At 42.1% G+C, this 14626-nt stretch overlaps 2 protein-coding genes across 3 annotated transcripts; one reads left to right on the top strand and one right to left on the bottom strand.

Annotated features, from left to right (window-relative positions):
- LOC145910538 (uncharacterized) lies at positions 1 to 7625 on the top strand. The gene is made up of 5 exons (XM_082997692.1): positions 1 to 163; positions 1046 to 1102; positions 5264 to 5337; positions 5927 to 6081; positions 6511 to 7625. The coding sequence occupies exons 1-5, from the start codon at positions 61 to 63 to the stop codon at positions 7607 to 7609; spliced, it is 1488 nt and encodes a 495-aa protein (XP_082853818.1). The 5' UTR covers positions 1 to 60; the 3' UTR covers positions 7610 to 7625.
- Positions 7626 to 7716: 91 nt separating this feature from the next.
- On the bottom strand, positions 7717 to 13387 carry LOC145910536 (uncharacterized). 2 transcript variants are annotated; one of them, XM_082997690.1, is made up of 7 exons: positions 13330 to 13384; positions 13068 to 13137; positions 12141 to 12197; positions 11028 to 11252; positions 10859 to 10954; positions 10604 to 10722; positions 7717 to 10534 (listed from the first exon to the last, which is right to left on the bottom strand). In XM_082997690.1, the coding sequence occupies exons 2-7, from the start codon at positions 13116 to 13118 to the stop codon at positions 8488 to 8490; spliced, it is 2595 nt and encodes an 864-aa protein (XP_082853816.1). In that variant the 5' UTR covers positions 13119 to 13137; positions 13330 to 13384; the 3' UTR covers positions 7717 to 8487. The 2 variants fall into 2 exon arrangements, with proteins under 2 accessions (XP_082853816.1, XP_082853817.1); XM_082997691.1 differs by lacking the exon at positions 12141 to 12197 and having other exon boundaries at positions 13330 to 13387.
- Between the last annotated feature and the right edge of the window lie 1239 nt (positions 13388 to 14626).

Genomic DNA, 14626 nt, shown 5'->3' with positions numbered 1-14626 from the left:
TCGCTCGTCATAGCTAACTTGCGCTTGGCAATTCGGTGTTAAATTGAGGAACTGTATACAATGGTCATGGATCTTCACAGTTCCAGCAGGTCCGCTTTGACCCCGCGCAACCTGCGAGAATTCAAGATGGTGGTTCTCGGCCCCAGGAAAGTCGGCAAGTCGGGTAAGTTCAATTTTCATCGCTGGGAATTCCTGCCAGCCGCGACTAACGCGATCAAGGCACGGCCAATGGCGATGCAAAGTTTGTCTGGGGTTAATGGACGTTTTATCTGCGCCGCTCAAGTCAAAACCTTCACCGTGCAAGCCAAAGAATGCAGGCTCTCCGTACATGGCAATTTGTTGTTGGATAATGGGGAGAAGGGAGTTGCAGTATATGTTAACTGAGCGAAAGTATGGCAACTATCTGCGATGTTTACCTTGCTTCGGCAAGCACTATAGATTTCCAAAGGCTATTTACAAGGCTTATTTTAAGGCCCCGATTATGCAAAACTAGATTTCAGAATCAAGGAGCAAACCCTAGTATGAAAATTCTGACTATTTCTCATTATATGCTCTTAATCGCGCCAGTGAGGTAGTCGTATTTTTCACAACTTCGCAGTTCGATTTTGTTAAGTGGTGGCAAATGTCGCGCGTCATTTGTAGTCGCATAGTTTCTCAATGAAGCCACTTTCCATCGTAGAGCAAACCGCAGAAAAACACTACAAGTTGTGCGTGATTACCGCGACAAACATCCCGAGCATTTTATTTCACGAATTCCAGGTCCCGCGTGACAAACGATGTCACGGAAAATGTGTAGATAACCCCAGTAGCGATTACGGCGCGACCGAGGCCTCAAAGTAAACCCGGCTTTCCAGTAACAGCGCAAGCAGGGTATTTGTTTATTGTAATGGTTGGCCCATACTAATCGCCGTGTCGCCCGTCCAAAGAATGTTTGCCTGGTAAACCAGTTATCGAAGGCCAAAAAATTCCGCTACGCCGCTTGTCAGCCCACATTAGCCTGATTTCGACGAGCGTGAAGTTAAAACTGTTTCGTATTATGTTGCAGCGTTGGTCGTTCGCTTCCTGACAAGACGTTTCATCAACGAGTACCTGGAGAACGAAGGTAAGAACATCCAGCCTTCCCATTCGAGCGTGTTACGTGGTGACCTTTCATCGCCCAGCAACAGCAGGACAAATATCTCGTGTCCGCACAGCGGGAAATTACAAGGCCCAGCGACACGCGACATTACAAATGAATGCATTCCCAGGCACATGGCGATATTTTTTACACAGCATGTGGCAAAAGACGTTTCCGTTTCATTATTAGACGATGCGTAGACTTTTCTAAACAATGGAGCCTGTTAGGTTTTGAAAGTTCTTTGGCATTTCTCCTGCACACAATGTGATCTATAATCTAATCCTCAGCGCCGCGGTGCACGTATCGGCAAATATTTACCTCTATGCTTGCACAAAAAAGAATCGGCTCTGAGTGGACCTTTAAACAAATTCGAAACCTCCCTGCATCATTGCAACAGAATGCAAAGCCGTTGTCGCTTGACAGGGGATTAATGACCTGCTTTTCAAACCGATTGATTTTAACTTGTTTTTTGTTGCCTGTTTACGTAATGTAATTCGAAATTGTCATGGGTTCGTTTACATTGAGGTGTTCAGTTTCGTTTCTACAATGCATTTTTGGCCGCATGACAGACTTGCAAAGGTGCTCGATGTTCTCACGTTCCAGATAAAATAAAACACTAAATACACCCGCGGTTTTCCGCCCCACATCAAACCCCTGTCTTTGTCATTCAACCGCGGGTCAGCTGCACGTTTACCACCGAAACGTATACATGTTGCCTGCACCTAATTTAACAGAATGAAGTGTACAAAGCTTAATAGTGGTTGTGCACAGTTGGTCCACTTGACCTAGTGGTCATTGGGGTGTAAGTCTATTGATGCTTCACTGCGCTTCTATACGGAACTGTACAAATACTCGTACGCAGTTATATGACGTCACGGTTTGCATAGCTGCGCCAAACATGGCATAATAGCGTTGCTTTGCGGGTACAAGCAGTTGGTGACGTCGGTCCTCTGTCGGCGCCTACAGTTCCAGCGCTAATAATAACAAGGAATGCTCGTGAAGAGCGGCGAGCACCCTCGTAAATCCTGTTGTCTGTGCAAAGCCAAGTGTTGTTTCTGTACATATTTAATATCTTCTTCAATGCGGTCCAGCAAAAGTGTCAAACCCGTTTGAAAGCCAGTTTGAGTGTTGTGAAGTTTTTGAACAAAAACGATCACCTTGTGTGACAGCTTTTCTTTCACTTCGCATGATAAATGGAATTTAATTTTGACTAAAGAATTCGTAAACAGTTTGGTGGAAAATTGCCCTGTTGCTCTCTGAACCTTGCGAAGTGCATTTGATGGCGGGTGGTCATAACCACCAGTGCGTAGTTCACAACCAACATTTATTTCTTCCCCGGTGGGCCTTTGCAACATGATGAAGAGCGCAAAATATTCCTCTATATAAGATCAAAAGCATCGCAAAACAACCATTACGTCACTTTTGACTTGTTCGGGACAATACGTTCGGAAAAGGATAAAACCGTCTTCTTATCTGTTTCAAAACAGAATGGGTTTCCAGGGGCAGTGTTTGCGAACGGGGTTAGAGGGAGCCTTTCCTCATAATGGAGCCAATGTTTTGGAGACGTGTCCGTCGCCGTGACGTGTTTATCTTCGCGCTGGGGCGCCGGTCGGCAATTGTTTGTCGCAGCCCAAGTGGCGAATGCAACTGCTGGCAATCCATCAAAAGATGTCTCTAAGTCATCTGAGCGCGGCCGTTGCATTGTTCGGGAACGAACCGTGTTGTACCCGCACTAAATGACGTAGGAATATTCGCGGCACAGACTTAGTTCTTTTAGTCGCAACGGAGTTCAGTTGGGGGACAAGTGTTACTGGTAACTACTAATCCACTCGTTATGATTGACATATTTGGCCTTCACAACTTTCATTACCATCTGTAATGAAGATTGTTTGATGATCATACCGGGAAAACATATGCATAATAAACTTGTCGCTCCACTAGCAAGAAACCCTTTCGGGCTTCAGTGAACTCTCGCCGAGGTTCCAAATCCATTTTCGCCACCACCCATATCATAAATTATGCATGTATTTTGACAGCTTGGTCCAAAGAGCATTCATAACAAAAGTGAAAACCTGCTAGTTTTACCATTGATTCGCATAAAGCGGCGTTGACGTCAGGCCTGTCGGAAGTCTTCTGCTGAGGATGTAAAGGCAGAAACCAACGTCCAAAAACTACGTAATGAGCGGTTTCTTATCACAAGTCGCGAACCTATTGCGCGTCCACAGATAACAAGACAGCGCCACAAGGTATAATTTTTGTCCGACAATGAAGTGGCCCCACTTGGCTTTTTCTGGAAACGACTTTTTTGTGTAACACCGCAGGCCGTAGGATCCCACCCATCAGAAACTAATGCAATTTTGAACGTGAAAGCAGCTACGCCCGAAAGTCGTTTTAGATATGCTTATGATAAATTGTGCAAGGCGTGTGATGCGATAAACATATCGGTTTCCTTGTCTGGTTTTCAAATTCCCTTAATCTACTTTTAATAACACATCTAAATTGAGCACGACAGTCAAAAGGGGAAACCGTCACTGTGTCTCTCGACCTTCGCGAACTTTCACAGCCATTATAATGAATCGCATGTTACCTACGCCGTGAGATATGTAACGTCTTCCTCAGTAGCAATGACGCCGTAAGTTTTGAAACACTTAACGTTAAATTTTTACCGCGCATGAGTCCAAGTGGATGCAGTGGAAGCCTCGACACTGAACATGGCGCCGTGGCCGATTAAATTACGAACCGTTTCGCACATGACCCACGCAAATAGTCCACATTCCTCATGAGTGGAACGTATGTGCACGCGGACCAACCGCATAGATTAATGCGCGTATGTATACGACCTCCCATACAGTCGCCACAATACAGGTTTTGTGCAACTCCCATCTCACTCCATGGCTGGACCCCTCGTGAAATGCTTGAAACACTCCAGTTTACGAACAAATATGTTTTTGCCTTGAAAATGATTTATGCGAGGGATTGGGTAATCACGAGCCAATACGTCTTTGTCATGTCACCTGACGCACGCGATTTTTCCTTCCAGTACAAAGTAAGTGTTTCCAATTCCAGCTCGCAAATCGAAAACAGGTTTTTCAGAAAACTTTGCTTAAAAGCAATTTAGCTGACGTCAGCCGAGATGGGATAATAAATGTAATGATTTTTTTTCTTTCTCTTATTAAAGTAAGCACAGTAGCAAGGGAACTGGGAGTCGCTTTCCGTGACCAACAACAAACAACAAAACGTTTTAAGTTCCCCGATTGATGAGCGCCGGTGATATCACCTAAAGTTTGTTTTATAAATTTGGACAGCGAGATGGTATCGGCGTGCAGGTCGCTCATAAAAGATTCATGAGACCGGGGAATATACGGTTTTTGGCTTATGGAAAAGCGAGATCGACAGTCAGTGCACTGCATTGATTTAAAGGCGCAAAGAAATTGCCATGGCCCGTTGTGTGATCATAACCCAATTTATTCTTGTTTTGGAAATTTCGATTCCCCGAAATAGATAATTCAAATTGAAAGCATTTTTGTTTACCCTTTCACATTTCTTCTGCCCTGTTTGCTTTGACAAAGGACGTTTAGTGACGTTATTGTTTAAAGTCGTATAGTTTTGGTGATAACGGTTATAAGGGTTACTGTGGCGCGGTTCCTAAAAATTATAAGGAATCGTAAGTATGACTCCCGACCCTAAAACGATCTTCGCAAGCTATTTCTAAAATTGCGACCGTTTTAAGTGTGAGGTATATTAAAGACGATTTGAAGAAACCGCGGTGATTCGTGTGGTGACAAAGGTGTAGTTACTGCTGAGTCATCAGCAACCGCGTCAAGGTAATCCGAATCGCAGGTAATTGGGCATTGCTGAACCCGTGTCGGCTGGTGGGCGTTGTCGTTGTTTTTACGTCACGAGTGACACCTTTTCCGTTGACAAGAAAAGCAAGTTTGTTTCTTTCTTTGCGAGACATTCGGTTACACACATCGCCGATTTTGACATGAAGAAAAAGTTAAGTGAACCCTACGTATTCTTATCCGTGTACCGACAAAGACGTGGGTATGCCTTAAGCCCACATCCGGCTGTTTCTATGAATAAACCAAAGCTATATTTGTTCAACTCCACGCCTAAATAATTAACCAAACCCTTATTTCCCTGCAGATATGACTTGCAACGGAGTGGTTGACGTCGACGGCGAAACGTTACGCGTGAACATACAAGATACGTCCGAAAAGGTGATTTGCTTACGTCTTGCTTTGATACCCATCTTCGCATGACAGCCAACATCAAATTACTCGTTCCTGCCTGAATACCCGTCCGTTTTGTTCGTCGCTTTTACGCCCAGGGGCGTGTGCGGAGAAGCATTGTAATATTCGCCCACACTATTTTGCTGTATAAATTTGATCGCGCCTGGGGTACAGTGTGCACTATTGTTGTTTGATTATTTACAATATAAACACCATGAACGGTCGTATACGACAACTGTTACCAATTAGACGCTGTTAATTAAATTTGACGCTAATGGCCGTTTCTAAATTTCTTCTCACAAGCACACTGTTGCGCAATGAAGTTAGGGTCATACTCCCAATCGTGCTGGAAAACAACTTTTTAGACATGTTTGCTACTTTGCATTACCAGTCAAAATGGGTTATGTAAGATTTGGATTTAAATGCGAAAGATAGCATTTGCACATTTTTCGAAAAAGTGAACTTGTTTTCACGGAGTATCAAGTCCGTATAAGATTTCTTTCGAGAAATCGAAATTCGGCGCTTGTCTTGCACTATATTGGCTAAAATCTAATCACAGTTATCTATGAAACCACAGGGCATGCGCCTCGGCTCCATCGATCACCACCTCCGATGGGCAGACGCTATAATGCTGGTGTATTCAGTCACCGATCCCGAGAGTTTTCGCCAACTTCGCGACACGGCCTCAAAAATCGTCGACAAAGTGAACGAGATCGACGAGAAGGAAGCCAGGTGAGAGTTTATGCTGCGTGAGAGCCGCGCGCTTCGGCTTGTGTTTTAATTTCCTGCCACTTACCGATGTATGCCCGTCGCCTTGGTCTCAAGACTATTGTTGTATTGTGCATTTCCACGTGCTATGCTTAGTCATGCGATTCCCCGCTTGACATGGCGTAAGTTTTGGCGTAAAAACAAACAACGGAGCGTTAGTCAAAGCTCTAATTATAGGTCACTCTGAATATAAACAATGCAACCAATTGAGCTGATTTTTCTGTTTTGAATTTAATCGTTCCAAAAAAACGACGTTTGTTTGACATTTTTTTGCACTGCATTTATTTGATTTTTCTAAAGCGACGTCGGGTTTACAAAATAGATGTCCAACCAACACACTACTGTACCCAAGCTTAATAAATAAAATTTAATTGACGATTGTTTTGTTTGCAGCCGCGTGCCACCCTTGCTTCTTGTTGGAAACAAGTGCGACCTTGATTTTGCGACACGAGTTTCCCGCCAAGAGGCGCACGAACTTGCGGAACAGCTTCACTGCGATTTCTATGAGACTTCGGCGCGGGAAGGTTGGTCAAAACTTATTACAAAACCACCAAACAGTCTCTCCCTCCTCACAAAGGGCGATTCGCTGACTTCGTCAAACTACGTCCCCTTCGGATTTGGATTGGTCACAAAAAGCACCCACGTGACTCACGTCGACCAATTTGCGCGCCGAGACAGTAAAGGTTCCCGCAGTCACTCACGTTCACATTCATCGTACGGAGTCCGAGGCGAGATCAATGGAAATTGCATTACGCCCACCGTGAACATTTCTGAGGCCCCGAAATCGGACTCCGGTACCCCATCACTGAGCGAGGAAGATAGCGACGACGGCAAGCCGGTCGCCATGCATCGCTTGTCGTTGCCCAAGAACAAAAAGTCTCGCTTCGGCCAGACAAGTCTTATCGGACGACTTTCCCCGCGACTTAGCAGAAAAATATACAAAGCCGACAAGTCGAGCGGTCAGTCAAAGCACGGTAAACAGTCGGGCAGTAGGACTCTCATGAGCGGATTGTCGAGTACCTTGTTCGCCGCTGGGACGCCCGTGTCACGCGAAGTTTCTTCAACAACGTTAGTGAACGGACGTCAAACAAACTCATCCAGCAGTAGTGGGAGCTCTGCCAGTACAGCTGGAAGCACAGAGAGTCTTACGTCATGTGGACAGGACAGTGACAGTCGCGATCCCACTACCTCAAGGCTGCCGAATCGCGTGTCCCCGATTTCGATTCGCGTCGATTCGCCCAAAGAAGACAAAACATCTTGCGACGGTTCGATCGTCTCCGGTGTTTCGAAAGTGTCACCTTTCCGCGATCACGAGTTCTGCCTCGCTGAGCCTTTCCTTCACCTTTGTCGCGACGGAAAATCATTACGTCATCGACAGCGTGCCCGCTCGCCGAGTCACTTGCTCCGCAGCGGCTTCAAGCGGATTAAGTCCCTTAAAGTCGACGGCCACCATTTGCAAGTAAACCACACGCTCAGAGCGCTGCCCAACTAACAGAGTTTTATCATTTGTTGTTATATTTATCCGTTGGTTACTCCTGTCAGTGTTACAGTGGCTGGTACCCTAAAAAGTTTATCGTGCTGTCGTAACACTACATATGCTATTGCATCGTTTTTATTTTTGTTCTGGTAAGATCCTTTATCGTGCAATCACTCGTAAATAAACAAACTTTCTCTCCATTCTGAGTTCGTATTCCATTGGCAATTTGAAAAAATAGGAAAGGCGTCCGATGCAACCAAAAATACGCAAAAGAACAAGGACGATAAAACCTCTGTTAGGTAATTTTTAGTTTTAATTTAATCAAATTAGGGTTGTCGTTCATCAGGAAGTTCTATCACATGTTCGGGATTTTAGGGTTTAAATCTGCTTTAGGAAGAGTTGTTATGCAGAGTTTCAACCTAGAACCTAGTCCTAGAGAGTGCTATAGCAATCAGCGGCGATTTGCTTAGAATATGTATGTCAAAGCCGGGTCAAGGTGACTGACATAAATCGGTGAATGACTTAAATCTTTTTACTTTTATTTACCAAGCCTGTACGTTTCTCATAGCAGTCATACCCAAACATTATAGTGGGCCTGTTTTACTTTTGCAGAACGTTGGTCTCAAGCATAATGCTGTATGTACAACACCATTTCGCCAGAAGAATTTGTAACGAAGGCAAATGTAACAAGACCATAAGTGCGTAGGCGCACAGCAAGTCGCTGTTGTTCAACAATGATATGTACACAAATATGCGATCGAGGGCTACAGCTGTTACTTACAATCGTTATAAAGTTGACTCAACGAAACATTACTTGGCAAAAGTGTTTTGACAATAAAGCGCAAACTTCATGATACACACTGTCGTATTATGTTACTTGGAAGTTGTTAACCTTACGCTTGAACAGCGTACACACCCTTGCGACAGGAAGACGGACTGTAAGCCTCGATGTCGTTGTCGTAACTTGTGTAAGGCACAGTGCTACGTTGGATGTTGCTGAATCCCTTAACGGACCTTCGTCTGTGGCCGAAAGCAACCAAACCTATCAAAGCAAGCAAGATCAAAAACGCAACAGCTGGCAAAGCTATTTTTAGCGCAAGGTATTCTTCATCTTGGTTTGGAGGGTCCGAGTAAAACTCGTCAGAGTAGGGATCAATTTGAATTTCGAGGGAATCTTTCGCAGGAAAATTTTCTTCGATTATATTTTCATCTTCTGAGTCTTCCTCGTTCAAATTTTCTTCATACGTGTCTATTGCCTGTTCTACTTCGGCCTCTACCTCTTCTTCCTCTTCTTTCTCTTGTGCCTCTTCTTCCTCTTGTTCCGCTTCTTCCGCTTCTTCCGCTTCTTCCGCTTCTTCCGCTTCTTCCGCTTCTTCCGCTTCTTCCGCTTCTTCCGCTTCTTCCGCTTCTTCCGCTTCTTCCGCTTCTTCCGCTTCTTCCGCTTCTTCCGCTTCTTCCTCTTCTTTCTCTTGTGCCTCTTCTTCCTCTTGTTCCGCTTCTTCCGCTTTTTCCGCTTCTTCCTCTTCTTCCTCTTCTTCTTCCTTTTCTTTCTCTTCGTCCTCTTCGTCCTCTTCTTGCGCTTCTTTCTCTATTTCTGATTCTTCATCGTCTGTTTCTTGATTGTCCGTTTCGATAGATTCGACCGCAACTATATTTTCTTCTATATTTAGATCGACTCTACCTCCTTCAGTATTACCTTCCTGCATTATTTCGTCCGGCTCCTGGGTACCCGGTGCTTCGACATTGTTATTGTTGTCGGTGTTAGGACCATTTCCGTATGGCGGGTAATCAGCAGCATCCACTTTCTCAAAAACTTCTTCTGCAGTTGTTGTCATTGGTTCCGCTGTTACCAAACCGTGATCGTACTCACCCCTACCAAAGACCCCAAAGGTTGGAATAAGGTATGCGGTGCTAAAATGAGGATTTTCCATAGTGAAAACCTCCCCATAGTTTTGTTTTTCCTGATTCAACAATTGCTCTGCTAAGGCTTCTAATTCCTCAGGGGTCATGCCGAGAGGCGGTTCTTCCGCAATTGAATACAGATCGGGCGAATCTTCTTCAACGCTTGAGGAATTAGAAGCGGATGCTTCTGCATCTGTGGAAGGGTATTCCGTGGGAATGTTATTGATGAAACTCGCCAATGGATCTGTTTCAGCCAGCAATGGATTTGCTTGGTCTGTCTCTAAACTATCACCGTCGCTCCCTCCAACGCCATTGTTTACTGGAAATGTGTTAAAAGGTGAGACTGGGATGGGTAAATCACTCTCCTGCCCATCTGCAGCCGCAGGAGCATCAAATAAATCATCATCAACGGCTCGACGTACCAGTTTTCTAAAAGTGTTACGAAGTTCGGCGATTTCTGTTCCCTGCACAACATTTGCGTGGGGGTTGGCGTTGGTTTCATCAGTTGCCTCAGCCCCCAGGGTACTTAAAAATAGGTTTAAGTCTTCCAATGAACCAGACATAAGGTCGATATCTCCTGATGATTCGCTCTCCTCTTCTTCGAAAATGTATGTTTCTGCAAGATCCACATTTCCGCTAGATTCTCCTTCTATAAGTTCATTTTCATCTTCTGTGAGCTCCATACTTCCGCTCGATTCATCTTCTGTAAGTTCATTTTCATCTTCTGTGAGCTCCATACTTCCGCTCGATTCATCTTCTGTAAGTTCATTTTCATCTTCTGTGAGCTCCATACTTCCGCTCGATTCATCTTCTGTAAGTTCATTTTCATCTTCTGTGAGCTCCATACTTCCGCTCGATTCATCTTCTGTAAGTTCATTTTCATCTTCTGTGAGCTCCATACTTCCGCTCGATTCGTAAATCTCTTCCTTTTGGTCACCTTGAATGAATTGTGAAAGTTGACCCCGGTACTCTGCAATGTCTTCGATACGTGTGTCCAAGTACGCCTTAGCCACTTCCAAGCTGCCGATCAGGCTGGGTCTATTAAAGACATGGACAAAGATAATATAATTTCCAACTTCTTGGATTTCTGATGTAGATAATACTTACTGCGTAATTTTTTGCTCGGAAGTTCTCAAGTTGTTTAATAGGTCATCAATAACGTCTTGTGTTTGAGTGATTAAACCTCTCAGAGAAGATAAAACACCAAGTGAAAGCTCAGCGACCTCCTAAAAATAGCAAAAATTTATGAGTCTAATAATCCCTTAATTTGGAAGAAAACAACAGCGGTTTTGGTTTAAATTAAAAATTAAATACAAAAGAAAATTATAACGATAATTACTACAGTTGCAAAAGTTTGCTCACCGAGATTGTAAAATTTTCAATCTGCATAAATTTTTCAGGGAGGGTAATCGATGTTTTGCCATTGGCTGCGGCAACATTCAAAGCGTATATAAGTTCCTGAACAAAAGAACAATGCATATTTATCCTCTTATGGCAAGTATTCTTTCACCACAACAACTAACACAAATACCTCGAAAGCGGAAATGTCTTCTTCAATGGCATCCATGGCTGACTTAATTCCTTCCAACTCTGTTTGCAGTTCTTCAGGCAACTCAGGAGCGCTGACAAACTCATCCCGGGTTGCTTTGTCGTCGTTCTCAACATCCAGATCGTCCCAGGATGAAAGTAGATCGCCCCCATCAACAAACATACTCGTTATGTCTGGAAACTGTTTTTCGTCAGAATCCATTGACGTCTGAAACAAAAGATGAAATTGAAATATTTATCGTGGAAGGTTTTCACCCTTAGAAACGAAATAAACAGTTTTTAGGATCAGATTTGTTGAAACTTTGCCGTTGAGCCAAAAATACCGGTAAACGGATTTTCGCAGTGACAGCAGCAGGTCACCTTCTATAAACAAGCTGCGACATGTATTTATTATACGCAGAGATTTATTATACAAGTAGCAGCGATTTGTCAGGCATAAGCAGCTTAATCGCAAGTTGCACATACAGAAAGGCAGCATTCTTATCGCTACTTATGACGCAATCGTTTTCTGCCTTAGCTATGATGACACGCGAGTTCTTGTGAACTTCTTAGCGAAAGCTTATCTTTGGAAATCTCAATCATAAGTGTACATTACCAGACTCTCATGTTAGCTTTATGGCCAAAAAATACTTGGTCACAGCTTTTGTATTATAAAATTTTAGTCTTGATGGGTCGTGTAATATATATATATATATATATAATATATCTAATTATAGGCAAAATCTCATTTTGAAATCAAAACAAACTTTGCTGTTCTAGATTAAAAATTATCCTAGATCGATTTAATTACGATAAAAGCACGTATCACGAAAAAGTGGAGAATTTGTAAAAGACGCATGCGTGATAGTGTAATTGGCGCATTGGGTTACAATAAATATTTCCTAGCTACAATTCAACGGTTTCCGCCTGCGTCCCAAATCTACTCTAAATATCTGTTGCGTCATTTAGGTGTGTTACTATTATTGACCAATTCCGTCACTTTCAAGTGGCCTTAGTAAGGAGAACATAGTTTCGTGATATTAACCTGCTTTCAACTCATATACTATTTCTGTTTCACAATAATTTGTAATCGTTATAAATCACTAATTGTTGCAACCTCGTCGGTAGGTGATGACGGCCCAAGTCCAAAATCTCTCCCCCAGTTAAGGGCGTTCTGCAACAAACCCACAGAGTGGAATTATACAAAAATTCACGGAACCAGATAGTAACCGCGATAGTTTTTACGTAAAAGTCACCGCCCCCGGTAGTTTTATACAAAAAAATTGTAACAACCCAAGCCAAAAATTCCTTTCAAGAGCGCGATTATTTGTATTATTTTGTTACGTCCACTTGAAGGTGTTGCATTACAGTGTTTTTTTCGCCACAGCATTTTGAAGATTAAAAAGCCATTTTCATTTTACTGTTTTCTGAGGAAAACAACAGAATGTGTCACATTGTCCGAAATATTTACCCATATTTGACACATCACTGTTGTGAGAGAGTGCTTATACTTAAACTCGTGACGTAAAGAGGATTAGTTCGAAGCCAAACAATCAGGTGTTTGTGCGGTACGACCGAACTCAAACGACTTTATGCGGATAAATGTACATAATTGAATAGTCTAAAAAATCGTTTTGTTTCGAAAAGTATTTCGGAAAGCTTTTATTAAAGATTTATAACAAGGATGTTTCATTTTACAATTGTTGCTTTCTGACACACACACAGACACACACAACCATGTTTTGTTTTTTTTGCTTTGTGTAGACGTGTCACAGTTAAACTCGTAGCAAATATTTCACAGCGAAACCATGCAATTATCTATGCTCCAGAAGAGATTGCGCCAAACCACATCACGAGATACATTGCCTTGGGGTATATCACGTATAACCTTTCCCTGGCAAAAAAGCTCAATTTGCCTCAAGATGTTTTGAATTAAACTATGCGTAATAGTGAAAACAAATTGTTTAGGTTTTTAAAAAAATTTTACCACCCCAAGACCAAAATATTCCAAAAGAAAAAACAAGAAAAAAAAATACGCACTTACCGTTTTGGAAACGCAGAGAAGGCCAAATAAGGCCAACAGTTTCACCAACATGTTTCTCTATTTTCTTTCACTTGAAAACAAAGCAAGAAGTTTATTTGACATTTGATTCATTTGATTTAAAGACGTTTGGAACAATAAAAAAATATCTTAAACAACTAAATTCTTTGTAAAATTTTTTTCAGTATTTACAAATCAAGAAACTTTTACAAAATCGCGATACTCATTCTTCGTAAAAAATATTACTGATGCGTAATTTTCATACCTTGGTAAACTTGTTGAATTGTTCTGTTCTTTGTCCAACGTCACGTCGACTCAGTTCCTCTATTATGCTGTAAATTTGTCTCGTCGGCGAAACTTTTGCTTTTTTCTCCATGTGGACCGCACAAACAGCCCCCGGGCGCACACAAGTTAAAGAGGATCGGATGAGACAGGCTTGCTAAACTCAGGTGTGCCTTACGGTTAATTACTGACTTCCATCCTCGACTGAAACGGTTATTTGTAAGTTGTGACCAGGCGTCTGGGCTTTTATTGTCCACATGGAACGTGGTAAATATACCCCACGCACTGTGATGTTGCGCGCAAGCTTATGGAAATAATATACCACGACAAACGTGAAACCTGCAAAATTCACATTTCTTTACATCATTTCCTTGCGCTTGGAATTGATTCAATTTTTGTCCAAAATGTTATAATTAGTTGATCGCTTCGTTTTTTTTGTCGTGGCTGTCCCAAAAGTGGACCTACTGTTGAGTTATTTTGTTTTTGTTCTGTTTTTTTAATTAATTAATTTAATTTTTTTATTGCTATTCTGTTTTCAGACAGAAACTGAAGATGCCAATAGGCGAAATTAATATTTCCTTAATAAAGATCTTATACTGGTGTGGTCGTCTTTTACTCCTTTTGGAGCTCTAGGAATGTAATAACACACAGGTAGAAAATTCCGTCTATAAATTGACTCAAACATCAGATTTCCATTTGGGGATATAAAACATTTTTCACAACCTTCAACTTATAAGATATTTAATATTTTAATTTCAATGACAGACTAAAAGTAGTATTTCAGTTTTATTTGGTACAATCAGGCCTGATGTTGAGCATGTTCGATGTCGAAGGCTTGGTAATTTTGTGTACTGTTTCCAGCGGATAGTTGCTGGGTTACGTAACATACATTTCCCCCAAGCAATACATCCCTGGAATGATATTTCCATTAAATTACAACCAGCGTTTGCAGCAGCTTGTTAAAACATTCGATTTATTAACGTGGAAAAATTTTCAAATTATGGCAAGCACAGCGTTGGTCATGTAATACTGTGTTGCAGTATTTAAAAGCACGTAAATGATTTTTGAAAAACACCAAATATACATATCTTTCAATAAATTATTTCAAAAAATTCGTTTGTATATGTATACTGAAGTATGTGAAACCACTTGCTTGCATAACTCACGAAATGCAATTTTTAATCACGCAAGCAATTAAAAAGGTAAAATCATTCAATAGCAAATCTTTCATACGAAAATCCAAGCCCCTTTCTCACGTTTACAAAACGGTAGGTGCAATT

Source organism: Ascidia mentula, chromosome 8 (genome assembly GCF_947561715.1).
Source record: "Ascidia mentula chromosome 8, kaAscMent1.1, whole genome shotgun sequence".
Taxonomy (NCBI): domain Eukaryota; kingdom Metazoa; phylum Chordata; class Ascidiacea; order Phlebobranchia; family Ascidiidae; genus Ascidia; species Ascidia mentula.
The sequence above is the reverse complement of the archived record's forward strand: the minus strand, read 5'-3'. Positions and strand labels throughout refer to the sequence as shown.

Coding starts and splice junctions, on each gene's coding strand:
- LOC145910538 (XM_082997692.1), top strand. CDS start 61: ATGGTCATGGATCTTCACAGTTCCAGCAGGTCCGCTTTGACCCCGCGC. Junction 1,103..5,263: donor CGAGTACCTGGAGAACGAAG/GTAAGAACATCC, acceptor ATTTCCCTGCAG/ATATGACTTGCAACGGAGTG. Junction 6,082..6,510: donor ATCGACGAGAAGGAAGCCAG/GTGAGAGTTTAT, acceptor TTTTGTTTGCAG/CCGCGTGCCACCCTTGCTTC.
- LOC145910536 (XM_082997690.1), bottom strand. CDS start 13,118: ATGTTGGTGAAACTGTTGGCCTTATTTGGCCTTCTCTGCGTTTCCAAA. Junction 11,253..12,140: donor CGTCATCACCTACCGACGAG/GTTGCAACAATT, acceptor CTTTTGTTTCAG/ACGTCAATGGATTCTGACGA. Junction 10,535..10,603: donor TCCGAGCAAAAAATTACGCA/GTAAGTATTATC, acceptor TGTCTTTAATAG/ACCCAGCCTGATCGGCAGCT.